General features: G+C 34.4%; 1 protein-coding gene across 3 annotated transcripts in view; it reads right to left on the reverse strand.

The window, feature by feature from the left end:
* LOC106074399 (adenosine deaminase AGSA-like) overlaps positions 1 to 13,959 on the reverse strand; it is a 64,141-nt gene that overhangs the window by 23,111 nt on the left and 27,071 nt on the right. For all 3 annotated transcript variants that reach the window (XM_056044387.1, XM_056044385.1, XM_056044386.1), the window contains exons 4-6: positions 13,732 to 13,875; positions 10,734 to 10,800; positions 9,251 to 9,347 (exon numbers count right to left, since the gene is read on the reverse strand). In XM_056044387.1, the coding sequence (XP_055900362.1) occupies positions 9,251 to 9,347; positions 10,734 to 10,800; positions 13,732 to 13,875 (308 nt within the window). The remainder of the gene's footprint in view (positions 1 to 9,250; positions 9,348 to 10,733; positions 10,801 to 13,731; positions 13,876 to 13,959) is intronic.

Genomic DNA, 13,959 nt, shown 5'->3' on the forward strand with positions numbered 1-13,959 from the left:
AAACCCTCCCCCTTTTTATTCTTCTATGTAAATATTTATGTAAATAAATATTCTTCAATTTTTAACTTTGTATCTCTCTTTCATTGCTTGTCTCGTTGCGTGCCTGCTCCCGATTTATATGCTGATGGGTCGGTTTGTGGCAATTCAAAAATAATCATTCACTAGACATTAAACAAGCCAAACACACGTCACACGCGAAAACCTGTCACAATTACCATGAATAAGATAAGTGGAATTAATTTGTTTTAGTTTTTTTGTTACTCCTAAGGTGGATCTAAGGTTAGAGAATGGTCAAAAATAAATCAAAAGTTTTAGTTCAAACTCTATGAAACTTTGTACAATTTAAAGCCTTATTATATCACCTAGTGGCCCAACTAAAGACTTTAACATCATTTAATATTTACATATATTACTATGTGCATAAGTTTGTAGCCTTCGATGAAAAAATAAGTACAATTTTAAGGACTTAATTCACACCATCACCAATTCATTAAAAATAGTCCCACACAATTTATTTTAGCTGAGCCACTGCAGCAGCTTTGTTCTAACAGACTGTCAAATTTCTTTTAAAAATACTTAGTTTTACAAAAGTTATTAACTTTTCTGTACTATATTTTAACTTTGCGGCGGCCATATTGGATGCCTAATTTGCATATTTTTTAAATTTATTTTTTTACCATATTTAACATATAATAAATCTTCTAAAAGCCAAAAAATATAAAAAAATAGCTTTTCCTAGATTTTGGTTTCCTAACCTTAGATCCACCTTAATAACTGACATTTTTCTGGGTGTAAAGACATGCTCCAATTTGACTCCCATTTCTGTAATTCATCTACTTCTAATTTTTGTTCTTTAAATAAATAATGCAATTTGGTAAATCATTTATGTAAATTAAAAATAGTAGTGGACCTAAGACTGTTCCTTGAGGTACATCTGAGTTTACTGAGTTTACGTTGATTTAGAGCCATTTATTATTACAGTTTGTTCTCTCCCTATCAGAAAATCCTTAATCCACTGATGCAATGGACCATCAATGCCAAAATATTTTATTTTTTTAAGGAAACTATGGTGGTGAAGTTTGTCAAAAGCCTTGGAAAAAATTTAATATTTGCTCACTATCATCTAAACCATTTGAAAAATCATCAATTAGTCCTATTAGTTGTGTTTCACATGATCTATATTTCCTTACGCCATGTTGGTATGGAGTAAGGACATTATATTTGTCTAAGTGGTTTATGATGTTGCTTGATACTATGTGTTCTAGGATTTTACATGTGATGCTGGTTAGTGATACTGTTCTGTAGTTTTCTGGGTCAGATTTTTTCTTTTTTAAATTTTTAAATGTGTGTGTGTGTGTGGGGGGGGGATGACATTAGCTTTTTTCCAGTCCCTTGGTATTCTGCCCTGGTTAAGAGATGCCCGAAAAAGTATTTTGAACCCTGGTGCTATATCATTGCTTAGTTCTTTGAGTAATCTAGCTGGAATACAATCAGGTTCAGATGCTTTATTCGGTTTAATGTAAAAAAAATTGTAAAATGTTTTGCATGTTTCGGATGTTCCTTCAGAGTTGAAATCAAATTAACATTCAAATTTGTTTTTCTAAAACATTTTTCATACATTTGTTCGCTATAGCTGCGAAGCCGAGTTGACAATCATTCCATTCATGAGTCGCGTAAATCTAATAAATAAAGGTTACGCATGTGCAGAGCGAAGCCTTTACGCACGCGCAGAGACGAACTCTATCCAAGCCAAGTCTAGATCTAGATCTATCTCTAACTCAAGATCTAGATTTAATTCAAAGACGATAGATCTACTTTATACTTTAACAAATGAACATACACAATTAAGTCTATTCATTTCAAATTGTAATCAATTACTATATTTAAAAACTAATTTATAGAAAATGTTCTGAAATAATTGGTCTACACATTGTATATTTTTGTTTGGCGATAGCTTAAATAGTTTTAAAGCTTTAGCGATTTAAAAACGATAAACAATAATCCAATACGGCGGTCGTTGCCATGACAACCATTATAAGAAAACATTTTTAACCAAATTTTTTTATGGCTATTCATAGGGAGTATACATATAAAGTTTGGAGTAATTTGATTAATAAATAAATAAAAAAAGGTTTCAAGTGTCCCACTTTGACAGGTTGGAAATCTGACGTGTGTTTGGCGCATTTAATGTCTAGGGGATGATTATTTTTAAAGCTATCACACACCAACCCGTCAGCATATACTACGGGAGCAGGCACGCAACGAGACAAGCAATGAAAGAGAGATACAAAAGTTAAAAATGAAGAATATTTATTTACATAAATATTTACATAAAAGAAAAAAAAAGGGGGAGGGTTTGCATCTATCTCTTGCACTTAATAAGAGAGTATGTCACTTTGTCTTCTGAACTTAGCTGGTTGTCCTGTTGTTGTCGCAGCTGGCTGTGATCCTGGCTAATGTGGGCACAAAGGGTACTGCGGGCAGAGCTGATCTGCCGTGGGCAGCGTAGTTGACAGGATAAGTCCAGTGAGTTGCGGAGGGTTTGGCGTAGCTATGACGTCTCGCACAGATCTGGGTCTATAGGGACGTCGCACCTAATAAGTTGACAGGTGGGCTGTCGAATAGGCGGGCAAATAGATCCGATAGCGCCAAGTAGTAGAGTTGAGTAGATCCACGTAGATAGTAGATGATACTCAATGGCAAGTGGCAAGTGACCCGATGAATAGGCAGATAATGCCAAATGAGTAGGCAGGTGATCCAAACAAATAGTTGGGTAGATCTCAGTAGGCAAATACAGTGCTGAATAGCACTAAGCACAAAGGCAGACACCTGAGGGAGGCTGCGGATAAATAAAGACAAGTTAGGACATGTCTCTCATGCATCTTATCGATGCCCTCGACTGAGGTGCATTCGTCAGATTGGTAAAATTGCTTTAGAGCACAATATGGAGATGATGACAAATGGGATTTGGAAAACAGATGGCTGATAGTAGCAATATAAAAATGTACATAAAAGGGGAAATAATAATCTTAAATAAACAACACAATTTTTAAGAGAGAAAAGGGGGGGGGGGGGAATGGGCGATGGTCAGCGACCTTGACGGTTTGTTTACATACGACCGTCGGCCGAGAACAATGGAGCGCGCTTGAATGGATAGGGTGTGAGTTCAAGGGGCGCAACTCTCGTTAGAGTAAAATGACTACAGGGGAGATCATTCACATCTCTTTTCTAGACGCAGTATTAGTGCGCTAGTAAGATTATCAAGGCGATCAGCCGAGAAAAAGGAAATAAAATAAGATTTATAAATATATACATGGTTGCATCAACGATCAATTGCAATAGATTAATGCAATACATAAATAAATACATATGCCATGTTTATGTTTTCTACTTACGACAGTGAGAAATACACAATGCACGAATTAAACATAAGTGAAATAATAAAATACACATGATAATATCCAGTGAGAAATATGCACACAAAGTAATTAAGATGGAACTTGTGATTAAGTTCGGCTTACCACCAGGTATTCCTCTAAGAGAAAGAATAAATGAAGTAGTCCAGACTCGATAGCTCAGCTCGAATGAGAAAATAAGAGAGTCTGGCTTGTTTTAATCTACCTTATATATAGGCCTGGAAAATGTGGGCGGAAACAGGAAATGTCCTAGGCTAAGAATTATCTTACACGTGGGTGAATTAGACTTGAGATGGGAGTCGCACCTTGGAGCTTCGAGAGGCGTGTTGACTCGAGTAATCTCTTTTATCAAAGAGAGACGTGGGAGAAAGGGGGGGGGGAAGACTGGTTTGCATTCCACCCAAGGTGGTGTCAACTGTGTGTTTATCTTTACCCCGGTCAAGGGAGTAAAGTGAAAGCCTTGGTCTAGTCCCAAGGTGGTCTAGCCTGAAGAGGCAAAGGTGGAGCGGGTGAAGGAAGTGGGGATAGAACGGGAAATAATTAAAATAAAATAAGTAATTAATAGTAAATAATGATTAATGCTGTGATAAATTTGAGTGACTCTGACAGCAAGCTTTTGACTTGTCACACCCACATAGCCTTAAAAAGTTTTATTTCAAAAACCTAATCTGCTATTCTTACTTACTTAGATCCTCCCGCGGCAAGCTGCGTCCACAAAATTTGTCACTAGCAATGTGTGAAGCCTCTTCCCAACTGTTCTGAAGTCCTCCATGAAAGTGTGGCGCCAATATATACTAGGATGCGTAATTCATTTTGTCGGAGAACAAATCCCACAAACCTCATGAGACGCTCTGTCACAACCTTACTAAGGGGTCGACTCTCAGTTCGGCATAGGATTTCCTTAATTGAGACCCGATCTATACAACTGACTCATAAAGTGCGTCTTAGCCATCTTTGTTGAGCCACATTCAGCCTTTTTCAATTTCGGCACTTTATTAATGGAGCCCAGCCACTGGTAGAAATTTGTAACCTCTCTTGGCTACGCTCTTGGAATTAGGTGACTGTAGTTTGCTTTAGATTTTATATCGAAAAGGAAAGTTTTATAGTCAAAATCATCTGTTGGGGGGTTTTAAACTAAAAAATCTCTGGATTTTTTAAAAACAAATTCAAAACCCCCTTATCTACGCTAATAGAATTTGGTGACTGTAGTTTGCTTTAGATTTATATTGAAGAGAGAGGTTTCAACATCAAAACTCTTTGTAGGGGGCTTTTAAACTCAAAACCATTTGGAGGGGTTTTAAACTTAAAAAAAAGCCCTCAGGAGGAAGGGGGCTTAAAGTCAAAACTTCCAATTGGCTTGGGTACGCTCGTAGATTTTGAGTGTGTAATTGGCTTTTTTAGCGGCCCCCGTAAGGGGAAAAAGCCGCTATTAGGTTTGTGAAAAATGTCCGTCTATCCGTCTGTCACACTCAGATCTCGAAAACTAAAAGAGATATGAAATATATAGAGATATTTCATCATTAAATGCGGCTTAAAAAGTTTAGGTGCAACGGCTACTTTGGTTTTCTAAAAGCAAACCGTTTAATTTATAAAATTAATTATGCAAGCAATTTTTTCATAAAAATACACCAATTCTAAAACAATTACGTAAATGTAAGGGAGGCAATGTTACAATATGCTAACAAAGATGGACAATGACTGTGTATTTTCAGTATCACTAAGTCAAATATATTTATAAAATGTACAGGAAATGTTTACAACAAATATAAATATTAGTTAAAGATGTTTTATCTGGTCAACTAGCTGCTAAAATTAAGTGAAACCATCTCTGTTTGTTTATAAAGGCTAATAATGCACTTTGTATGTAAGTATCACGCACATTTTTTTTTAAATGGACTTTTTATGCAGCGACTTTCGTGCAATAGCGTAACGTCGCAACATGGTATGGAGCTAAACCAATTCCTTACACTTTTTAACAAAATCAGATTTTATTTATTTTTTGTTTAGTGCCCCCATCCGAATAAAAGAAGATTATTTTTGTGCGTTTTGTCTGTTGGTTGGTCTGTCCGTCACGATTAGATTAACAAATAACACTAGAGGCTATTGTAAATCTGATTTAACTTTTCATTCAGGAATATTGCAATAGTTTTAAGTATCTATAATAGATTGTTCCGGATGTTTTGTGAAAAACAAATCAATGCCAATGAATATTTGTTTGCTCTTCTAACTTATATTAGATTTTATTTCCATGCTTAAACGTTGCAAGAAACACATGATCTTTAATACATTGTTCCGTTTTTTTTATATAAATAGCATATAAATGCTAAAAAAATATATCTATACTGATTTATATTTCATTAACTATAAAGTTGTTCCGGATATTGTTTTATAAAAAAGTAATTATGTCAAATGATTGTTTGAAATCGCATAATTGACTAATATTACACTTATATTCTTTGACACTACATCACTATAGTTTATTTATCAATATCAATTGTTCCGAATTTTTAACTTAAAACAAATTTATGACAAATAATTTTATTTTTTTTCAAAAAATATCGACAATAGGTTATTCAGGATTTTAGAATAAGAAAGTAATTTACTAGAAACAATTATTTTAAATCAATTTTTAAACTTATTTTATAGTTAATTTTCTTGCCGAAACATAATGAAAGTTGTTTAATCGGTAAAGTATGTTCCGGATTTTTTTTCGAAAAAGAAATCGACCTACATTACCTTAATTTTCTTACAAATCGTCGCCAAAAATGATCCGAATTTTATATGAAAAATCTAATAACGCTATTAAATGTTTGAAATCCCTCTTCTAATGAAGAAAACAAATAATTTTCTCATTTACGAAAATTGGTTGTTCCGGATTTTTTATGAAAAATATTTTAACTCTATTTATGTAAAATCGCACTTCTCTATTACACTACATTTAACTTTCTAGCTAAAACGTTAGAAAATCTAATTATCGTTAATATTATGCTCCGATTTTTAAGGAAAACAACTTCCTAACACCAAAGTATGGTTTGAAAAAATCTTCCTAAGGCTATGGTACATCTAATTTCCATAACAGACCATCCCACAAATTTAATTAACGGCATTTGATTAATCTGGAATTCTTATTTTCTCTCACTATAAATATATAAACATCCGGAACAATCTATTATAGAAACTTAAAACTAATGCGATGTTTCGGAAGGGAAATTAAATTTTAATCAGATTTTCAATAGCTTTTAGTCTTTTTTCTCTCGCTATTAACATGACGAACAGACAGACTGACAGACAAAACAAAAAAAAAGTGTCTTTAATCCTTATAAATAAATAAATAAATAAATAAATATATATATATATATATATATATATATATATATATATATATATATATATATATATATATATATATATATATTTATGAAGTCTAACTAGCCCATCAAATGAAATGCTAAAAGCACAAACTCGGTGCACCAATGTCTATGATCCCTCGAGAAGCTGCTCGTATAGGAGACATTTTTTAGTCTAACTAGGCCGTGTGACGTATTGGATTTTTTTTTCCTTTGACGTCATATAGAGTTAATTCTTTAAATGTAATGCTGAAAGAAATCACTCGGTGCACCAATGTCTATGAACACTCGACAAGCTGCTCGTATAGATGACATTTTTTAGTCTAACTAGGCCGTGTGACGTAGTGGATTTTTTCCTTTGACGTCATATGGAATAAATTCTTTAAATGCTGAAACAACTCGGTATAGTAATGTTTATTAAATCTCGTAATGTGACTCGCATTTTAAAAAGACATAATAGCTAGATTTAGATCTAATCTAGATTTTTTTTACACTAGATCTAGATTTTTTTTTACGCTAGAGCTAGATTTTTTACACTAGATCTAGATTTTTTTCTTACACTAGAGCTAGATTTTTAAATCTAGATTTAGATTTAAATTCTAATTAAAATCATTATATAATCTAGATCTAGAATTTCTTGGTCTAGTTTAGAATGTTTGTTGTTTTACATGTTTCGGATGTTCCTTCAGAGTTGTAGTCCAAACCTCCGTAGGACTACGGGGGATGGGAGAGGGCAGGGTTTGAAACTGGGACCATCGATGAATCCAAAACGACAGTCCAGCGCGCAAACCGCACTACCAGACAGCCATGATTTAGATTAGATCAAGATCTATAATTTTAATTTCTAGGCTTAAAGTGTAGATTTTTATTTCTAAAGTCTAGATTGTCAATATGTCAATATTGCAATGTTATAAAATACTAAAACTATTCTACTATTTTAATATTTCATATTGCAATTAGTTTATTAATTGATTATCTAGTGTGTTTTTTAAATATAAATCTTATCTAAATTACATCTACATTATCCCAAATATATATTTTAGATCTAGATCTAGTAGATATAGATATTGAGAGTGCTAAATTAGTAGTTTAATTTAGGTAGATCTACATCCTCATTCTAGTTCCATTTAAATAAAATGCTCAATACCAAAAGATTATCTAAAATCGCTATACTGACATATTGTACATATCTGGTAGTTGTCATTCCGTAATGTGTAGGTATATTATCAATAGTAGGCTATTAGTTTGTAACCAGTTTGTCATTAGATTAAGAGCAATGCCTGGTCGTGCGGTTAGCGCGCAGGACTGATTATCTCTACGGTCTTGGTTTCATACCATGCTCGATGCCATCCAGCGAATATGCGGATCCGACAGGGATCCGTCTCCCACGGGGGCAGCCTCTAAGTTTGTGTGGCAACACAAACTCTCTTTGTAATCTTGTTTATTTTGAAGAGGTATCTTTTAGCATCAGTACCCGCTGAAAGGGGGTTTAAACACAAAATCCTTTTTGGCTACGCTCATAGAATTTTGAGAGAGTAATTCGCATTTTTTTTAAATATTGAAAATGTATTATTTAGCTTCAAATCCCGTTGGAAAGGAGTTTAAACTCAAAACGCCCAATGGCTACGCTAAAAGAATTTAGAGTTTTATTTGTTTTTTTATATTGAGGAAGTGGTTTTTAGCTGCAAACACTGCTGGAGAGGGGTATTAAACACAAAACTCCTCTTGGCTACACTCGCAGAATCTGGTGACTGACGTATGGATAGTCTGATATTTGAAAGGGGATGATGTATATATAGTCTTATATTGAATAGGGGGCTTTATCGTAAATTTCAGAAGGGGTTTTAAAATCAAAATCTTCCTTGGCTATGCTATTGAAATTTGTCGTTTGCATTTTTTTGTTTTGTTTTATAGAAAAGGGGGATTTAACTGCAAAACCGCCATAATTTATCTCTATTATAGAGCGAAACATTTTTCAAATCGGGTAAACTGGTTTTCACAGTATTTTATATTTGATATGACTATGTCGGCTGAACGGATAAACCCATTTTCACACTCTACTTTTATTTTAGTGGCAAAATAGAAAATAAAAATGTGAAGGGAAAATTCTCCATGTTTGACATAGACCTAAATTTAATCCTGTAGATCAGAAATACCAAAACTAAGGCCCTTCCGGCCGCTGGTCATATTCTGCTAGTATATATATATATATATATATATAAGGCTAGAATTGATCATATCTTGTAAACTACAGACGTTACTTCAAAACGAAGATGATTACGTGCTACGCGTGTTCCTAGGTCAATCTAGTCTTGCGTGTTAATCAGTGACCTTCACAGTCTTTGGTTTACCTGACTCGGGCAACACATTTAATTGCACTAGGGAAGACGGAGCATTTTTACAAGCAATTTACTTGGTTTTCATTATCTTTTTTTTCTAATCACCCCCTCCCAAAAAAGTTCTAGCTTCTACTTTGATACAAATTACCTGTCTGAAATATCTTCCGAATCTGAGCCAGGCCGCCTGGTTGTCTTGGAAACTAAGGAATGGATCTGCACTCACTAAACTTAAGTTGTTACGCAAACTGAAACAGTAATATATATGTATAAATTTATTTAGCCGATACAGAATAGTCAAACAAAATGTCGGAATGAGGTGAAATGTGTAAAATGTTTGCCGAACTTGTCCACCTTGACGCCCATGCTGTGGACGATCTGGTCGAAATCGTCTACTGTATTCTGTGTGGCATAGACATCGAGGTAGTGTTCTGTACATCGTTAAAGCTGCTTGATCCGTAATTTTTTGGCGGGGAAAAAAGGGGAAAAGACGCTATTAGTTTTGTATGAAATGTCTGTCCGTCCGTCCCGTTTAGATCTCGTAAACTAGAAAAGATATTGAAAATCCGACATCACAATATTTTTGACCATTCAAAGTTCTGATGCAACGGCTACTTTTTTTTTCTGAAAGCGAAAAATCTAATTTTTAAAATCAGTTATGGAAGCAGTTTTTTAAAGAAAAAAGCTAATTAGTATGCATTATAAGTTAGACCTAAATTAAAACGAATACTAATCTTGTAAACTTCATTTTCCTAATGTTTTTTTCTTTATTGCGGAAATTTTTTATTTATTTTTTTTGAGGATTCGATTAAGAGGTTGAGCCTTTTCAAAACAATTAGATCAATTACAAGACATAAGTTAGGCTGAGCGGTAAAGCGCTTGGCTTCCGAACCGGGGGTCCTGGTTTCGAATCCTGGTGAAGACTGGGATTTTCAACTTTGGGAGCCTCTGAGTCCACTCAGCTCTAATGGGTACCTGACATTAGTTGGGGAAAAGTAAAGGCGGTTGGTCGTTGTGCTGGCTACATGACACCCTCGTTAACGGTAGGCCACAAAAACAGATGAACTTTACATCATCTGCCACAAGGTCTAAAAGGGGAACTAGTTAGGCTAGGTTCACATCTAAATTTACATTCACTTTCACCTATTGTTTGATCTGCTGGACCGTTGGGGCACTACACAAGATCTGTTAACCTTCTTTTTCCATTCTTATCTCTCATTTGTCTTTGATATAATTTTATTCCGATGCTCTTTCTGAAAATATTGAAGCCTGCCTGGGTGGACCACTTCGGGGGCCAATAAAAATAATCTTATCTTAGATCTAGACTAGATCTGTGTTCTAAATCAGAATTCTAGATCTAGTTCTAGAAGTCTATATTATGAAAGTACCAATAAATAATTCCCCAATTATACAATGGTAATGTCTGTATTATATAAGATAAGATAAGATGGTCTAATTGGTAGCATTGTTCGTATAAGCAGCTGGCAGTGTAAAATCACGAGTTCGATACAAAGGTATTTTAAGTTGTTTTTTTTTAAATTGTATATCAGAAGTATTGTCTTTAAAAAAGTATTTTTAAAACATTTTTCTTGTTTCCGAAATGTTTGTGTATTAACTAAATGATGTCAACTTACGCCATATCAAAAGCTTGCACATCCTTGGAGTTTTGTCTTTCCTTAGAGACCAGTTTCCAATGACAATCTGTGGTCAAAGGGAACGAGTTTCTCAATCAAATGTGAAGGTTTATTAAAAATAAGAATGCATATTTTAAGAGACGAAATTTTGTTAAGTTAAAACTATTTTTGAAGTGTAAAGCTGAAATAAATAAATTGTAAGCAGATACAAATCTTTTGGAATAACAATACAGTTTCTGATAATGAACACTAACGTTTAGTGAAAGTGTGTGTCTTGTGTCCGCTATATTTATCTCATTGTTAATGAATACATAAAGGCAATCTTTTTACATTTTAAAACTAAACAAGAAAATGAACAAAAAGAAAAACGGCGATATATACATACATATATATATATATATATATATATATATATATATATATATATATATATATATATGTATTAGGGGTGCACCGGATAGTACTTTTTGATATCCGACCGGAGCCGGATATGACCGGATAGTAAAATTTGATATTCGGCCGGGGCCGGAGCCGGAGCCGGATACCTAAGTGTCTTGTAAATACCTTGTATTGCTGAACATTTTACGAAACTGTTAAATAACATACCTATATTGTTGTTTTTTTTTTCCTTTTATATACCTTATTGTTTTAAACTCTGTTACTGATTTATTTATTCAAAATTAACAGTATTTCTAAAAATCTATATAGCATGAGTGTGTCTGTGTGTATGTACGATGCCACCAACTGTAAAGGATGTGTGTAGGAAGGTCAATGTAAATAATGTTAGTATATATTTAACTAGTTACTAATGTAAATCTCATAAGTAAAGTGCAATCTGCCTTGTATAGTGGTCGGATGTATGTGTTCATAAATTTCAGACCATCAACTTGGTCAGATATACCTAGTGAGCCTACACATGTAGTCCTAGTGTAGTGTGTATAGTTATTTGTGTTAACCATCAAGCATTGTTTTTTTTCTTGAGCATAAGCACGCAATAGAGTTGGGTGTCAGTCAAAAAAGATAACACATTGGCATGGTCAGTCAAGCATATAGATAAATTATACCCGCCCACTAGTTAGAGGTCAAGCTTTGTTGTTTTTTTTTTACGCTCCAGCATATTGTTTCTTTGTTTGCTAGATCTAACTGCGATATTATTATTCAATTTATTTTAAGCGATTTTAAAATGTACTGTAAGGTTTTCCGTTATTTATTAAGTCAAAAGAATTCAACAATGAAATTAGCTTTCTTTCTAAAGGTTTTAATACAACCCAAAAAAATACACACACGCAAACATGCATATCTTTTGTTTTATTGTATTGTGCAAAGAACGTATGTAAGAAACATCTTCCTTAATTATTACTTATTAATTATTTTATTCGTGGTTTCAGTAACTGTTACAATAGGGAACGATAGTAAGCCTATGGATGTCAGTTGTGTAAAAGTCGTCCTGGCCTGATACACACTGGCTAAGTACGCATCTTAATTTAAAAAAAAATAGTAATAACAAGGAGTTAATTGACTGTCACTAATTATTAAGAATATTGTTATCAAATCAAGTCACTTAACTGCAGGAGTAATATTCAAGTTAACACGTTAGAAAAATTATTTAACCGTAATATTTATTGACAGTGTAATATCCTTTGTTAGCACGTTGTGTTTTTTTCATTCTGGCTTAAAAATGGTCAATGTCTATCAATAAATTGGGTGTCAGGGACCAAAGAAATAAAATAAAGAGTAGGGGGTGTTTAGCTCTCCATTTAAAGATAGCCCTGGTCGTGTCTTCTACAAAATAATTAGTTACTGGCTTACTGGGCTATATAATCTCGCGGTTTGTGTTCTGTGTAGCTAAAGGTCACTCGTTTAGATGCGTTTGATCTTTAGTCCAGCTTACTAATTGAGATTTATGTTCAAGTAACTCGGCACACTTGAAAAGGTGTGGCCTCTAGCCCAACCACGTGATTAAGATTTTTCTCCAAATAAGCAAACTCTTTGTCCGAATAGCCGTGTAGATGTTTGGCTTGAAGTCCAGTCCACCCCCCCCCCGCCCCCAATTAAGATTAACTACTAAGTAAACAAACATAGTTCCCTCGTGTGACGTCTAGAGAGTGCTTACGTCCATCGTATCTGACTTGGGGTCACCTGTCAATCAATGAGCTCATTGTGATGAACGAAACAAATAAAAGGGGGAGGGAGTTGTTCATCTGGAAATATACCTAGTTACCTTAGAGGTGTGGCTCTTGTAGTCCAGCCCCCCTAAAAAAGATAAACAAACTCAGTTACCTCGAAAGGTGTGACCTCTAGAGAGTATCAATACGCTGACATTAAACCTACGTCCACCGTATTTAACTTGTGGTCACCTACCTATAAAAAAAACTCAATGTGATGGACTAAACAAATAAAAGGGGTGGGAGTTGTTCATCTCTACCTCTGGAGATATACCCGCACAGCTAGACAGACGTCTGGTCAGCATGACGTAGTCAAGGAATGTAGCATTTTAATATGTTAACTAACCTACTCAAAGGTCAAGACAAATTGAAAAAAGTGCCAGCCATTGCTGCTCTGTATGTAAAGCGCATTTATGATGTAAAGTTTCATTTCTATTTATATTAAGTTATTAACACGCCTTGTCTTAATAATAAACGATGTTTGGTGCATATTCATAATGGCTCTATTTTTAAGCACATTATTTTGTTTCAATATAAACATTAATACATTCTACAACAGACATTAATGGAACGAGGTCCACTTTATGCATATTAAATAGGTGTTTTTTTTACTATCCGGTTTACTATCCGGTAGTGATATCCGACCGGAGCCGAATAGCACCGGATAGTAAAAAACGCCTGATATTCGGCAGAAGCCGGAGCCGGAGCGACTATCCGGTGCACCCCTAATATATATATATACAGAGAGAGAGAGAGAGAGAGAGAGAGAGAGAGAGAAAGTAAGAGGAAATATAGAGACGGATTATCACAAATATGTGTCAAAGCCTCTGCACCTGTTTCAAGAGGTTGAGTTTTAAAGACTTTGAAGAGATAACTCTGTTTCCAAATACACATATAGACATTTTCTCTGTAGGTGGCATTGTGAATAATCCAATCCAAACTGACCATAGACAAGTCGTGTGTATGGAGTGCTGCACCTAAAGTGAAGAGCATGAAGAATACATTGAAGGCACGCCATACAAAGAGAAACTGAAAACATTCCCTGATATAAGTTCAACAAA

This window comes from Biomphalaria glabrata, chromosome 10 (assembly GCF_947242115.1).
Source record: "Biomphalaria glabrata chromosome 10, xgBioGlab47.1, whole genome shotgun sequence".
Classification (NCBI taxonomy): domain Eukaryota; kingdom Metazoa; phylum Mollusca; class Gastropoda; family Planorbidae; genus Biomphalaria; species Biomphalaria glabrata.